The sequence below is a fragment of the Cervus elaphus genome, chromosome 9 (genome assembly GCF_910594005.1).
Source record: "Cervus elaphus chromosome 9, mCerEla1.1, whole genome shotgun sequence".
NCBI lineage: Eukaryota > Metazoa > Chordata > Mammalia > Artiodactyla > Cervidae > Cervus > Cervus elaphus.
This window is the reverse complement of record NC_057823.1, coordinates 41439360-41455515: the sequence shown is the minus strand read 5'-3', so window position 1 is coordinate 41455515 and position 16156 is coordinate 41439360. Positions and strand designations below refer to the sequence as shown.

Here is a 16156-nt window from a genome sequence, read left to right as displayed (position 1 = left end):
CAATAAGGAGTTCATGATGTGAGCCATAGTCAGTTCCTGGTCTTGTTTTTGTTGACTGTATAGAGCTTCTCCATCTTTGGCTGAAAAGAATATAATCAATCTGATTTCAGTGTTGACCATCTGGTGATGTCCATGTGTAGAGTCTTCTCTTGTGTTGTTGGAAGAGGGTATTTGCTATGACCAGTGTGTTCTCTTGGCAGAACTCTATTAGCCTTTGCCCTGCTTCATTCCATACTCTAAGGCCAAATTTGCCTGTTACTCCAGGTGTTTCTTGACTTCCTACTTTTGCATTACAGTCCCCTATAATGAAAAGGACATCTTTTTTGGGTGTTTGTTCTAGAAGGTCTTGTAGATCTTCATAGAACCGTTCAACTTCACCTTCTTCAGCATTACTGGTAGTGATTAGTTTGTGATATATATGAATATCAAAAAATGACTATTGTATACCTGAAACTAATGTAATGTCATGTCATTTACATTTCAATTAAAACAACAAGTAGTACAACACAAGTGCTATTTCAGCCAAAACATTGTCTCAGATCAGAATCCCCAGACCAGAGGCAAGTTACCCAGGGTCTCCTAGCCTATAGCATCGTTGTCAGTAGGCTGATACTGAAAGGGGACCATGACACAGTTCCCATTATCTGAAAGAGCAGTTAAAGTAGTGATGTAAAGAGTAACAATCCCAAAGTGAAAAGTGTGGTTTCATATTTTCTCATGCAATATTACAGAAATTATTTATTTTTAAATTTTATTAGAGTATAGTTTCTTTACAATGTTGTGTTAGTTTTTGCTGTACAGCGAAGCAAATCAGCTATATGTAGACATGTATCCTCTCTTTTTTGAATTTCCTTACTATTTAGGCCACCACAGAGCATTGAGTAAGGTTTCCTGTGCTATACAGTAGGTTCTTCTCTATTTTATACATTGTAGTTTGTTATGTGTTTCAATCCCATTCTTCCAATTTATCCCACCCCCCATTCCTCCCTTGGTGTCCATGTGTTTGTTGTCCACATCTGTGTCTCGATTTCTATTTGCAAGGCATAAATGGTTTTAGATACCAAGTATAGTTTTATTTATATGAGAAAGATGACTCACAATTATTCTTTCAGGAAAGCTAGGAAAAACTGTGTGGCATGATATCTGTCATTTAAAAAAAATATTTTCAAAAAACCCACGTTGCTTCATGAGGATATGGAAATTTCCAAATATTTATAATCCAAAATTGAAAAAAAAAATTGAGAGTGGGATACATGAAAATAAAGCAAAAGAAAAGCTACCTATATATCAGACAGTGCAGAGAGCTTGATAAAGTGAGTTACTGAAACTGCATAGAAGAGTGGAATTAAAAAAAATAGAAATCCCAGGAAATATATGGAAGCAAATCCTATTCCACACTGATCAAAAACAAACAAACAAAAAAGTCAGTTTCTTGTTCCAAACACTTGAATCCTACAATCAAGGGCATTTCTTCACCTCTGGGACAGTTGTCCACTTTATACCTATTATTCTATACATTCTCTTCAGAGCCCCTTTTATGTCTTTGTTCCTCAGACTGTAGATGAAGGGGTTCAGCATGGGTGTGACAACACTGTACATCATCGAGGCTACTGCACTTGAATGTGAGCTGTGGGTAGCAGCAGAGATCAGGTACACTCCTAGGACTGAAGAATAAAACAGGGAGACAACTGAGAGGTGAGACGCACAGGTGGAAAATGCTTTATACTTACCCTGAGCCGATGAGATGCTACATATGGAGGACACTATCTTAGAGTATGAGTAGAGGATTCCAGCTAGGGGACCACCAGCCAGCAACCCGGTGGAAAAATACAGCACAGTGTCATTAAGGAAAGTGTCAGAACAGGCAAGTTTGACCATCTGATTGAGATCGCAGAAAAAATGGGGGATTTCCAAGTCTGTGTAGGACAGTCGCAACACCAGGAAGCTTTGTAATAAGGAATTTAAGACACTCAAGGTCCAGGACGCCAGCACCAGCTGTCCACAGAGCCGAGGGTTCATGATGACCATGTACTGCAGGGGGTGGCAAATAGCCAAAAAGCGATCATAGGCCATCACAGCCAGAAGAAAGTTGTCCCAGCCTCCAAAGAGTGTGGAAAAGTACATCTGGGTGATGCAATCTGCATAAGTTATAACATTGCTCTTTGTGTGTATATTCACCAGCATCTTTGGGATAGTAATGGAGGTGAAACAGATGTCTACAAAGGACAAGTTGGAGAGGAAGAAGTACATGGGGGTGTGGAGGTGGGAGTCTGAGCTGACAGCCAGGATGAGGAGCAGATTTCCAAACACAGTGATCAGGTACATGGATAGGAAAAGTCCAAATATGAGGGGCTGCAATTCTGGTTCATCTGATAATCCCAGAAGAAGAAAATTTGAAAACCGGGTATCATTCCCTGGTCCCATGTGATGATGGTGACAGCTAGGAATGAAAAATTTAAAATAACATAATTAAATGTTAGGAGACAGAGCATTTGTAACATGTTACAGTTAGAGTACTACATGAAGGGGAAGAGCAAGTATAAAAAAGAATGGGATGGGTGTGTTATATTAACTGGGAGCTCAGGAAGATCTAAAAACAAAGTGACATTTGAACAGAGACTTCAAGGCAAACTTGAGTGGAAGACAGGAGGTTATCTGGATAAGCATGTGCTCTGCAGTGGATGATCCAGTGCAAAAGTCCTGAGGAAGTTGCTTGTTTCAGATGTTCCAGGCTCAAAATGTTCCAGTGTGATGAGCAATGAGCAAGAAGCAGAGTGGTGAGAAAGGGGTCAGAGAGGGTTGGGGAAAGAGACAGCCTCCCATTTGCTACTGAGCCTTCAGGACACTGGCAGTCCCTTTTTTCATATTCTGTTCCTTACACTTTACTAATTTTGATTTCAAGGAATCTTATAAATATACATAGATCCCCTCCTTATCTTCATGTGTTGGATAGCATTATGTCATCTGCCTTTTAAGGGTCACTTTAGGATATATGTGGCTTCCCTGGTGGCTCAGAGGGCAAAGTGTCTGCCTACAATGCAGGAGACCAGGTTCCATCCCTGGGTCGGGAAGATCCTCTGGAGAAGGAAATGGCAACCCACTCCAGTACTCTTGCCTGGAAAATCCCATGGATGGAGAAGCCTGGTAGGCTACAGTCCATAGGGTCGCGAAGAGTCAGACATGACTGAGCGACTTTACGTTCTTACTTTTAGAATATATGGGGTCAAGTACCCAGCTCTCAGATCTGCTTATCACCCACATAACAGACACACACAAAACAGAACACACTGTGACCTTTTGGGAGCATGTTACTACTGGCCTCTTCTCACCCTCCAGGCACAAAATTAGCAAAGAAATGATATAAATCAAGCCTGCAACATCTAATTATCTTAACCCTAAAGAATAAAGAGTTCAAATTCCAGCTTGTGAACTTCCCCTGAACATGCGAATTTGGTGCTCTATTTTTAATATGACCGTTTTCTGTCCTGCATTTAAATAAGTGTAAAAAATGAATTTGGTGCTCAGGGCTGGTGCACTGGGAAGACCCAGAGGGATGGGATGGGGAGGGAGGTGGGAGGGGGGATCGCGATGGGGAACATATATAAATCCATGGCTGATTCATGTCAATGTATGGCAAAAACCACTACAATATTGTAAAGTAATTAGCCTCCAACTAATAAAAATAAATGGAAAAAAAATGAATTTAAAACAGAGACAATGGAAAGAAATGGATGTGGGATGGAAAAATCTGTGATTAGCTTAGGTGGGCCCTGAGAGGTTATAGAGAAGAGATAGCTTCCTTGATTCTAGCATCATTACAACCCCAGGTATACCTCCTTGATTCCCAGAATAACTAGTAAAGCAGCAAAAAGCAATTTACCCTAAAGAGGGAGGAATCATATTTACAGTGTCGAAACATCTTAATGAATGAACATCCACTCTAAATATAAGCAAATGAAATAAATGCACAATTTACAAAAGAAATACAAAACATATGAAAATACTGGAAATTTTAAAGATGACACATTAAAAGACTTTTCTGAATGATATTAAGTATAAGATTCTGGAACCAGTAACTAAATCCTGAAACTTGGATCTACCACATAATGGCTATTTGAAAACATTTAGGGAGACAACTGATCTATTCGAAATGTTTATGTTCTCATACAAATAGTTGGCATAATGATGTCCAACCTCCTCAAGTGGTTGATAGATTTAGTCAACATATGTAAAACGTTCAGCATAGGTCCTTCCTGTTAGTGTATGAATGGTAATAACTAGTGATTACTTTCTTTGCATAGTTGCTCATGTGTCCATATGAATAGTTGTGTGTTTGCATGTGCACACATGATTGACTATTACATAAAAAACATGTTTACTGTGGGACACGCTCAAAAAATTTGGAATCCAGCACATTAAAAGAAAAATCATAGCAAATGAAGAAACAGACAAAGGATTAATCTCAAAAATATACAAGCAACTCCTGCAGCTCAATTCCAGAAAAATAAATGACCCAATCAAAAAATGGGCCAGAGAACTAAACAGACATTTCTCCAAAGAAGACATACAGATAGCTAACAAACACATGAAAAGGTGCTCAACATCACTCATTATTAGAGAAATGCAAATCAAAACCACAATGAGGTACCATTACACACCAGTCAGGATGGCTGCTATCCAAAAGTCTACAAGCAATAAATGCTGGAGAGGCTGTGGAGAAAAGGGAACCCTCTTACACTGTTGGTGGGAATGCAAACTAGTACAGCCACTATGGAAAACAGTGTGGAGATTCCTTAAAAAACTGGAAATAGAACTGCCATATGACCCAGCAATACCACTTCTGGGCATACACACTGAGGAAACCAGATCTGAAAGAGACACATGCACCCCAATGTTCATCGCAGCACTGTTTATAATAGCCAGGACATGGAAGCAACCTAGATGCCCATCAGCAGATGAATGGATAAGGAAGCTGTGGTACATATACACCATGGAATTTTACTCAGCCGTCAAAAAGAATTCATTTGAACCAGTCCTAATGAGATGGATGAAACTGGAGCCCCTTATACAGAGTGAAGTAAGCCAGAAAGATAAAGAACATTACAGCATACTAACACATATATATGGAATTTAGAAAGATGGTAACGATAACCCTATATGCAAAATGGAAAAAGAGACACAGAAATACAGAACAGACTTTTGAACTCTGTGGGAGAAGGTGAGGGTGGGATGTTTCAAAAGAACAGCATGTATACTATCTATGGTGAAACAGATCACCAGCCTAGGTGGGATGCATGAGACAAGTGCTCCGGCCTGGTGCACTGGGAAGACCCAGAGGAATCGGGTGGAGAGGGAGATGGGAGGGGGGATCGGGATGGGGAATAAGTGTAAATCTATGGCTGATTCATATCAATGTATGACAAAACCCACTGAAATGTTGTGAAGTAATTAGCCTCCAACTAATAAAAAAATTAAAAAATAAAAAAAAAATAAATAAATAAAGTAGGGGATAAATAAATAAAAAAAAAAAGAAAAGAAAAATCAGTGTTAAAAGAAAGCCAGTTTTTGCTAATGAAGGAAATGCAATACGAATGAAGAGCCTGTCAAAAGAGGCAGGTTGCAAAGAGAAAGGCAGTCAGAGAATGTTAAAGTGACCTCAGACTCAGGGGACCACACACTGGCTGCTCCACTTGCTTCATCGCAGTATCCACCTCAGATCCTCAGTCTGACTGCTGTCCCTATACCTATTCTGTGTTCATCTGACCACTCTTCCTTTTTGTATGTCCCAGTAGTGGGTGAGCCTAGCTCTTCTCCCATTTTTCTTTGTAGGGTTCTTTCCTTTCTTATTTTGATGCTTGGGCTTTGATTCCATTTCTGATAAATCCAGTGGGTGCTAGTCCTTGTTCTGTTCCTCGTCCCACATGCAATGACTTCCCTAGACCGTACTCTATAAAATCCTGTGTATTCCTTGGCAATCTATCCCCTTTCTTTATGATATTTTTTTTCCTGTCTACCTTATGTCATACAATGCAAGCATTTACTTCATTGCTCTTTACTTTATCCATTGTAACATATTGTCTAAATAAGTAGGTACCTCACCCACATTGTTCACTTCTATGTTTTCACAAAGGTATGTATTTCTGTAGCAACAAATGTTAAGAAAATGAGAACTTATTTAATAAAAAGTATGGTCAGGAGAATAGAACTATGTAAATAATAGTACATTTAAATTTCTGTATTAAAAATACTGAGTAAATATCTAATACTAACATCTGAAATTGTATATATTAACAATAAATTACTCACACCAACATGGGTCTGTAATTTAAGATGAAATAAAATCTTGGAAATAAAAGAATAGGAAAATAACATTTTTAATACATAGTGGAGAAAGCAGTATCTAAAGTTACAGTTACATCCTACATATAAATGAACTCTATCGTGTTCATTTTAAAAAAATGAGATCATTAGTTGAATACAAAAGAATGTGTTCTGCATCCTGAGAGAAATGTATATATTTTCAGATATACATCTAATCACAAAACATGAAAGTATTGTGTTAGAGATAATTGTGAAATTAGATTGCAATATGCATAAAAACTATTCCTTACTACTTAGGATGCAGATAAACTTCAATGTTTAAAAACAATGAGAGGAATGCAATATGATTGACTGATAGATTTGACTACACATAATTTATAAACTTTCATACAACCCCACAGATATATCTATAAACACATACAATAATTAAATGGCATACAGCAAACTTGGTGGGAAATGCAAACATTATGAAATAATGTAATGAAAGAAACAGATTTCACAATACGAAAGCAAACTATTTGCAAAGACAATTGCATATACAAAGGAAATAGCTAACTAAGGCAAAATATATTTAGCCCCCCAGGTAATTAAATAATTGCAAAGAAATAGTCTTTGGTATACACTTCTGTGTATATTAAACATAGTTTTTCTGGCAATGTAAACCTAGGCGGCGATACTGTGAAATATGTCTCAAGAACTGCCATTGCAATATAGTATATACTTCCTTGGGGCTGGATCATCCTCATAAACAGGGAACATGTTCAAATACAGCCCATCTGTAAAAGCTTCACTGCCCACGCCTCCAAATCTGATGCTTTGTTTTCCTATTCCCCTAAACTGCAAAATTTCTCAGAATGTTCTAACTTTACTGGAACCACTTTATGCTTCCCATTCCTTCTTCATTCTCATCCAACTGGAATTGCATTCCCATCACTTAATTCTCAACAATGGTCCTTGTATTACTGACTCCTCAGACACTTCTCCTTTTAAAATATTAATATTAAACTTACCAATTTAAAATGTTAGTCAATTTAAAATGTGGCTATTTCTCAGCTCTGAATTAGGCTGGCTATGCTCTCAGGTGACTTTATGTAAAGTCATCCATTTACATTCTCTTGGAATTTTTCCTTAATTTTCTATAGGGCTGTCAAGCTCATCTGGATGGAGTCTCTGAGTGGAAGGTCTTAATGTAGAATTACCATTCCTCTTTGGATGACTGATGATTTTAAGACTGAAGCTCTGTCTTCAGGCAGAATAGCAGGAAGAAGTGAAGCATAGGTACTCGAGTCCAGTGGAGAAATTTACAACTCTCTCTGTCTCCTTATTAGTCACTGTTTCCATGGTTACTCCCACCACTGAGCACATCATTATCCTTCGGGACACAGATATGGACAGAAGAAAAATTTTTTTCTACTGAGTCTCTGTTCCCAGGAGATCAGGGCAGAAAGGTGAATCCGTGTTTCATTAATAATTCTCCATGTTCCTGTTTTCTAGAGGTCTAACTGCATTGCACCTTATCATAATCTCTAGTTAACTGTGTCCCCAAATCTAAGATTGAGGAACTTCTTTGAGTAGATCTCATGGGCGAGCAAAATATTTTTTTGGTGGGAACATCTCCTAAGTTCTCTAGAAAGTTGCTATTCTCCTTTTGGCAAGGGAGAGGGCTGTGTTCCTTTGCTATAAATACATGGGTCCCATAATCCTTGGCTTAATGAGGCTTTTGACAGTTCAACTAGGAAACTTATGCTTGGAATACTTATTAAAATTTGTCATTCAGTGCTCCATTTAAAAATGTTAAAGATGTATTTAGATCTTTTTACTCACTGTGCAGTGAGCTTAAATTAAACTCTTTATATAGATTGTCTTCATATTTTTTTCACAAAAGTTTATCATCTGATATCTATACTATTACATGGCAAGAATACACAGAAGAATTATACAAAAAAGATCTTCATGACACAGGTGACCATAATGGTCTGATCACTGGACTAGAGCCAGACATCTTAGAATGTGAAGCCAAGTAGGCCTTAGGAAGCATCACTATGAACAAAGCTAGCGGAGGTGATGGAATTCCAGTTGAGCTATTTCAAATCCTAAAAGATGATGCTGTGAAAGTGCTATACTCAATATGCCAGCAAATTTGGAAAACTCAGCAGTGGCCACAGGACTGGAAAAGTCAGTTTTCATTCCAATCCCAAAGAAAGGCAATGCCAAAGAATGCTCAAAATACTGCATAATTGCACTTATCTCACACATTAGCAAAGTAATGCTCAAAATTCTCCAAGCTGGGCTTCAACAGTACATGAACTGTGAACTTCCAGTTGTTCCAGCTGGCTTTAGAAAAGACAGAGGAACCAGAGATCAAATTTCCAACATCCATTGGATCATCAAGAAAGCAAGAGAGTTCCAGAAAATCATCTATTTCTGCTTTATTGACTACACCAAAGCCTTTGACTGTGTGGATCACAACAAACTGTGAAAAACTTTTCAAGAGATGGGAACACCAGGCCATCTGACCTGCCTCTTGAGAAATCTGTATGCAGATCAGGAAGCAACAGTTAGAACTGGACATGGAACAGTAGACTGGTTCCAAATTGGGAAAGGAGTATGTCAAGGCTATATATTGTCACCCTGCTTATTTAACTTATATGCAGAGTACATCATTCAAAATGCCAGGCTGGATGAATCACAAACTGGAATCAAGATTGCTGAGAGAAATATCAATAACCTCAGATATGCAAATGACACCACCCTTATGGCAGAAAGCGAAGAACTAAAGAGCTTGTTGATGAAGGTGAAAGAGGAGAGTGAAAAAGTTGACTTAAAGCTCAACATTCAGAAACCTAAGATCATGGCATGTGGTCCCATCACTTCATGGCAAATAGACAGGGAAACAATGGAAACAGTGAGAGACTTTATTTTGGGGGGCTCCAAAATCACTACAGATGGTAATTGCAGCCATGAAATTAAAAGACACTTGCTCCTTGGAAGAAAAGTTATGGCCAACCTAGACAGCATATTGAAAAGCAGAGACAACAGTTTGCCAACAAAGGTCTGTCTAGCCAAAGCTATGGTTTTTCCAGTAGTCATGTATGGATGTGAGAGTTGGACTATAAAGAAAGCTGAGCGCAGAAGTATTGATTTTTTTGAACTGTGGTGTTGGAGAAGACTCTTGAGAGTCCCTTGGACTGCAAGGAGATCCAACCAGTCCATCCTAAAGGAGATCAGTCCTGGGTGTTCATCGGAAGGTCTGATGCTGAAGCTGAAACTCCAATACTTTGGCCACCTGATGCGAAGAACTGACTCATTTGAAAAGACCCTGATGCTGGGAAAGATTGAAAGCAGGAGGAGAAGAGGACGAGGATGAGATGGTTGGGTGGCATCACCAACTCAATGGATGTGAGTTTAAGCAAGCTCCGGGAGTGAGGGAAGCCTGGCATGCTACAGTCCATTGGGTTGCAAAGAGTCGGACGTGACTGAGTGACTGAACTGAATTGATACTATTATGTACCTTATTCTACAGTTGCAGAAATGGGGCTTGGAAGGGGGAAGAGATCTGCCCAAAGTTATGAACTGAGTAAGGGATGAGCTTTGATTGCAACTCCATCCATGATTTTTCAGTTCTCATGCTCTTGGCCAGTGGGTCTCAGCCGGGCTGATTTTGCTTCTAAGGAGCACCCTCACTCTGGGGAGAGGCCGGGTGTCACAACTGGGGAGTGCTACTGCCACCTGGTGGGTGGGAGCCAGGGATGCTGCTAGTTCATTTCGGTTCAGGCCCTCAGTCATGTCCGACTCTTTGGACATGATTCCATACAAAATTTAGAATTGCTTTTTTTTATTTCTATGAACAGTGCTATTATAACTTTGATATGGATTGCATTGAAGCTATATATTCTTTGAGTAGTATGAATATTTAAACAATATTAATTCTTCTGATCATTGAACATATGACATTGTTCCATTTCTTTGAGCCTTCTTCAATATCTTTCATGAATGTCTCAAAGTTTTAAGAGTATATAAACTTCTGGATTAAAATGATTTCTAAGTGTATTTTCTTTGTTTTCTTAATTTATTTCTTAGATTGTTCATTGTTGGTGTATGCAAATACAACCAATTTCCACATATTGAATTTCTACCCTGCAACTTTATCAATTCTAATGATTTTTGAAGATACATTCAGGGTGTCCTGTATATAATACCATATCATCACAATCAGGGAAAATTTTACATCTTCATTTCCCAATATGCATGTCTTTATTTTATTGCTTAATTACCCTATGAATGTCAGTAATACGTTGAATAGGTGTAGTGGGAGTGGATATTCTTGTTTTATTTCTAATCATAAAGTAAAACCTTTCAATATTTCACTGTTCAGTATGATATTAGCTGTGGGCTTGTCATATATGGTCTTTTTAATGTTGAGGTACATTTTGTTGCTGTACTCACTTTGACAGAATTGTCAAGAAGGGATGCTGAATTTTGTCAAATATATATTAATGTTGCATATTACATTTATGGATTTGCTTATGTTAACCCATCCTTGTATAGAGATAAATCCCATGTGATCATGGCATATGATCATTTTAATGTGCTGTTGAATTCAGTTTAGCACTGTTGCATTTAGAATTTTATAGTGTATTTAATCAGGACATTGGCTTGTGGTTTTCTCTTGATTTTCTTCTTTAAATGTTAAAAATAGATTTATTGATAAGATAGATAAAGAAGGTTGGTAACTCCATGGATGGGTGGCCAGTTTTCTGCATCCACCCTGGAATGTGTCAAAGCCTGAGCCGAGTGGATGCTTCAGCCAAACTTCAAAGCTTGTCTGGAAGACACAGCAGAGGCTCAGACATGAAGCAGTGTCTAACTGGGGCCTTGGCACATATTACTGGTGCCTATATAGGCTTCACATCAGAAGCAACCCCAATCTCTGAATGCGACCAGACACCACAGACCACACCCTACCCATGCCAATATTCCACAGAGGTTCCACTTCTCTGGTTTTGCAACCCCACATCATGGCAAGAAGAGTAGACCTGATGTGAGAGATATAGGAGGCGCATACCCAAAGATGCTTCTGAGCAGGGTATTTACCATTAGTGGTACTTACACAGACGGCACATCAGAACACTGGATCTCAGGCAGAGTTCATGTACCAGTGCAGATCGATTGTCCCTCTTGCTCCAGCACTGCTCACCTCTGGGGACAATGTACTGGTTCTGGAAAGGATGGCATACACTTAAGGAGAACAGAGTCAGCTCGGAACTGACCCTCAGGGCTTCTCCTCCAGAAACTTGGAACCCAGCCCTGCCTTCTGTCCTATTAGACCAGTAGTGGCCACTAAGCAAAGAGAAGCCGTATCTCACACCTGTCTTCATCTCTAACCTCTTCACCTCCAGCTCCACCTCCTATCATAATGTTCACTACTGGAACAGCCTGAGGAAAGACATGAGTTGTGATAACATCAAATCCAGCTCTTTCACTAAAGCCAATGGGCACACAATAACTGTATATGGATACTCCCACAAAAGACCACTTCAAAACTGCAAGAAGTAACTGTGGAATATAATTTCATAAGGACAGAGAAAGTTAAGCAAAGTGAAAAGACAAGGAATTTAACTCAATTGCAACAGCAAGAGAATAGCCCTGAAAACAAAATTTTAAAAAACCTAATGAAACAGAAATGAACAATTTACTGGATCAAGAAATCAATGCATTAGTAGTAAAACTGCTAACTAATTAAGGAAATAACTTATGAACACAGTGATAATTTTACATACAACTAGAAAATACTGGAAATGAAACTAGTCAGGACTGAAAAATACAATAAATAAAATTAACAACAACAACTATTAAATTAACTTTTCAGGTAAAAATGCATAAGTTATCTGGAATATAGACTAATGAAAATCAACCATTCAGCTAGCAAAGAGAAAAGTAAATTAAAAATGATACTAGCTTGAGGGATCTATGGGACTACATTAAGAATACCAACATATACATAATTTGGTGGTCCCGTGAGGAGATGTGAGAGAGGGAAGGGGGAAGGGGGTCAAACTGTACTAATATTTGATAAAATTATGACTGAAAACATTCCAAAGGTAAATAAGGAAGCAGATATTCAGATACTGGAATCAAAGAGAGTCCCAAAACAATGACAGCAACCAGACGGACACCAAGATGTATCAATTGAAATGACAAAATTAAAGACATAGGTTTCTAAATACAAATATATATATAATTATTTGTATTTTTATATTTGTGTTTTTTATATTTGTGATATATATATATATATCAAGCTTCCCTGGTGGCTCAGATGGTAAATATGTGTATATATTTTGCAGAAATGTTGCACACAAGAAGGGGGTGGTATGATATGTTTAATGTGTTAAGAGGGAAAAACCTGGAACTAAACTAAAATTTACTCAGCAAGATTATCATGTAGAATTGAAGAAGAGATAAAAAAAATTTCAAACAAGCAAAGACTAAAAGAGTTTATCAATAGTAAATCTACCCTAAAAATAAATGTAAAACTGAAAGCATTTCCTCTAAAATCAGGAACATGATAAGGATGTCCACATTTGCCACTGTTATGCAACATAGATTTGGAAGTCCTAGCCACAGCAATAAGAGAAACAAAAGAAATAAAAGGAATCCAAATTGGAAAAGAAGTAAAACTGTCACTGTTTGCAGATGACATGATACTATACATAAAAAATCCTAAAGATGCCACCAGAAAACCACTAGAGCTAATCTATGAATCTGGTAAAGTTGTAGAAAAAAAAAATAATACACAGAAATCTCTTGCATTGCTATACACTAAGAACAAAAGATTAGAAAGAGAAATTAAGGAGACAATCCCATTTACTATTGCAACAAAAAGAATAAAATACCTGGGAATAAACCTACCTATGGAGACAAAAGAACTGTACTCAGAAAACTATAAGATACTGATGAAAGAAATCAAAGACAACACAAACAAACAGATATGCTATGTTCTTGGATTGGAAGAATTAGTATTGTGAACATGACTGTACTACCTAAAGCCATCTATATATTCAGTGCAATCCTTGTCAAATTACCAAATGGCATGTTTTCACAGAACTAGAAAAAAAATTGCAGTTTTTATGGAAAAACAAAATCAATATTGAGAAAGAAAAACAGAGGTGGAGAAATCAGGCTCCCTAATTTCAGACCACTCTATAAAGCTACAGTAATCGAGACAGCATGTAACTGGCATACAAAAAGAAATATAGATCAACAGAACGGGAAAGTCTAGCGATAAACCCAGACATCTTTGGTCACTTAACCCATGACAAAGGGTGCAAGAATATGCAATAGAGAAAAGACAGTCTCTTCAAAAAGTGGTGCTGGGAAAACTGGACAGCTACTTGAAAAAGAATAAAATTAGAACACTCCCTAATACCATACAGAAAACTAAACTCAAAATAGAGGCATAATATGAAAACATTTATTATTAAGATGAGTTTTAACACTGCAATATCTAACTTATACAAAATAAAAGTAAACAAAACTGGGAGCAAATATCATAATTTACTCCTTGCCATTCTAGGCAGTTATTTTGATATTTAAAGATGGTAGTCATGATTACTTTGTTTGTAAAGTTTATTTCGGATAATTATATTAAAATGCGATTGCATTGAGGTTCACATGCAGTAGGTAGGAGATTGGAAGACATATTTTTTTTGCATATGTTGTGACCCCGAATCACATGACAAAACAAATATTCAGGCTCTCTAGTGAACCTTTTATGATTGTGATGATATACACCATGAACAGCATGAAAAGGCAAAAAGATATGACACTGAAAGATGAAGCTCCCTACATCCCCAGATTTGTCAGTGTCCAATATGCTCCTGAAGAAGAGCAGAGAAATAGCTCCAAAAAGAATGAAGAGGCTGAGTCAAAGCAGAAATGACGTGCAGGTGTGGATGTGTCTGGTGGTGGAAGTAAAGTCCAATGCTGTAAAGAGAAAAACTGCATAAAAGCCTGGAATGCTAGGTGCATGAATCAAGATAAATTGGATGTGGTCAAACAGGAGATGGCAAGAGTGAACATCAACATTTTTAGGATTCAGTGAATTAAGATGGACAGGAATTGGAGAAATTAATTCAGATGACCATTATATTTACTATTGTGGGCAAGAATCCCTTAAAAGAAATGGAGTAGTCCTCATAGTCAACAAAAGAGTCCAAAATGCACTTCTTGGGAACAATCTCAAAACTGACAGAGTGATTTCAGTTCGTTTCCAAGGCAAACCATTCAATATCACAGTAATCCAAGTCTATGACCCAGCCACTAATGCTAAAGAAGTTGAAGGTGAACAGTGCTACAAGACCTTCTAGAACTAACATCAAAAAAAGATGTCCTTTTCATCAAACAGGACTGGAATGCAAACGTAGGATGTTAAGAGACAGAATGATTTCAGTTCGTTTCCAAGGCAAACCATTCAATATCACAGTAATCCAAGTCTATGACCCAGCCACTAATGCTAAAGAAGTTGAAGGTGAACAGACCTACAAAACCTTCTAGAACTAACATCAAAAAAAGATGTCCTTTTCATCAAACAGGACTGGAATGCAAACGTAGGATGTTAAGAGACACTTGGAGTAACAAGCAAGTCTGGCCTTAGACTACAAAATGAAGCAGGGCAAAGGCTAACAGAGTTTTGCAAAGAGAAGAGCAAACACCCTCTTCCAACAGCACAAGAGACAAATTTACACATGGACATCACCAGATTGATTATATTCTTTGCAACCAAAGATGGAGAAGCTCTATACAGTGAGCAAAAATGAGACCAGGAACTGAATGGCTCAGATCATGAGCTCCTTATTGCAAAATTCAAACTTAAATTTAAGAAAGTAGGGAAAATCACTAGGCCATTCAGGTATGACCTAAATCAAATGACTTATGATTATACAGTGGATATGACAAATATATATTTGACAAATATATATTTGACAAATATATATTAAATGACAAATATATTCAAGGGATTAGATCTGATAGATAGAGTGCCTGAAGAACTGTGGACAGAGGTTCGAGACACTGTACAGGAGGCAGTGACCAAAACCACCCCCGAGAAAAAGAAATGCAACAAGGAAAATGGCTGTCTGATGACAGCTGTTACAGATAACTAAGAAGACAGGCAAAAGGCAAAGGGAAAAAAGGAGAGATATACCAATCTGAATGCAGAGTTCCAAAGAATAGCAAGGAGAGATAAGAAAGGCTCCCTAAGTGAACAATGCAAAGAAATAGAGGAAAACAATAAAATGGAAAAAAAACTAGATACCTCTTCAAGTTAATTAGAGATACCAAGGGAAAATTTCATGCAAAAGTGGGCAAAATAAAGGACAGAAACTGCTTGGATGTAACAGAAACTTAAGATATTAAGGAGAGATGGCAAGAATACTCGGAAGAACTGTATAGAAAAAGGTCTTAATGACACAGATAAACACTATGGTGTGGTCACACACTTACAGCCAGATATCCTGGAGTATGAAGTCAAGTGGGCCCTAGGAAGCATTACTAGGAACAAAGCTAGTGTGGGTAATGGAATTCCTGCTGAGCTATTTCAATTCTTAAAAGATGATGTGGTTCAAGTGCTGCACTCAATATACCAGCAAATTTGGAAAACTCAACAGTGGCAACAGGACTGGAAAAGGTCAGTTTCCTTCCAATCTCAAAGAAGGGCAAGGTCAAAGAATGTTCAAATTACAACACAATTGAGTTCCTGTCACATGCTAGCAAGGTAATGCTCAAAATCCTTAAGCTAGGCTTCAACAATACTTGAGCCAAGATGTATGTACAAGCT

At 37.8% G+C, this 16156-nt stretch overlaps 1 protein-coding gene across 1 annotated transcript; it reads right to left on the bottom strand.

Annotated features, from left to right (window-relative positions):
- Window positions 1-1458: 1458 nt before the first annotated feature.
- LOC122700750 (olfactory receptor 7A17-like) lies at window positions 1459-2424 on the bottom strand. The gene has a single exon (XM_043913808.1). It carries the CDS (start codon window positions 2422-2424, stop codon window positions 1459-1461), a length of 966 nt encoding a protein of 321 aa, XP_043769743.1.
- Between the last annotated feature and the right edge of the window lie 13732 nt (window positions 2425-16156).

Excerpts from the sequence above, each read along its gene's own strand:
- LOC122700750 (XM_043913808.1), bottom strand. The coding sequence starts at position 2,424 with ATGGGACCAGGGAATGATACCCGGTTTTCAAATTTTCTTCTTCTGGGA.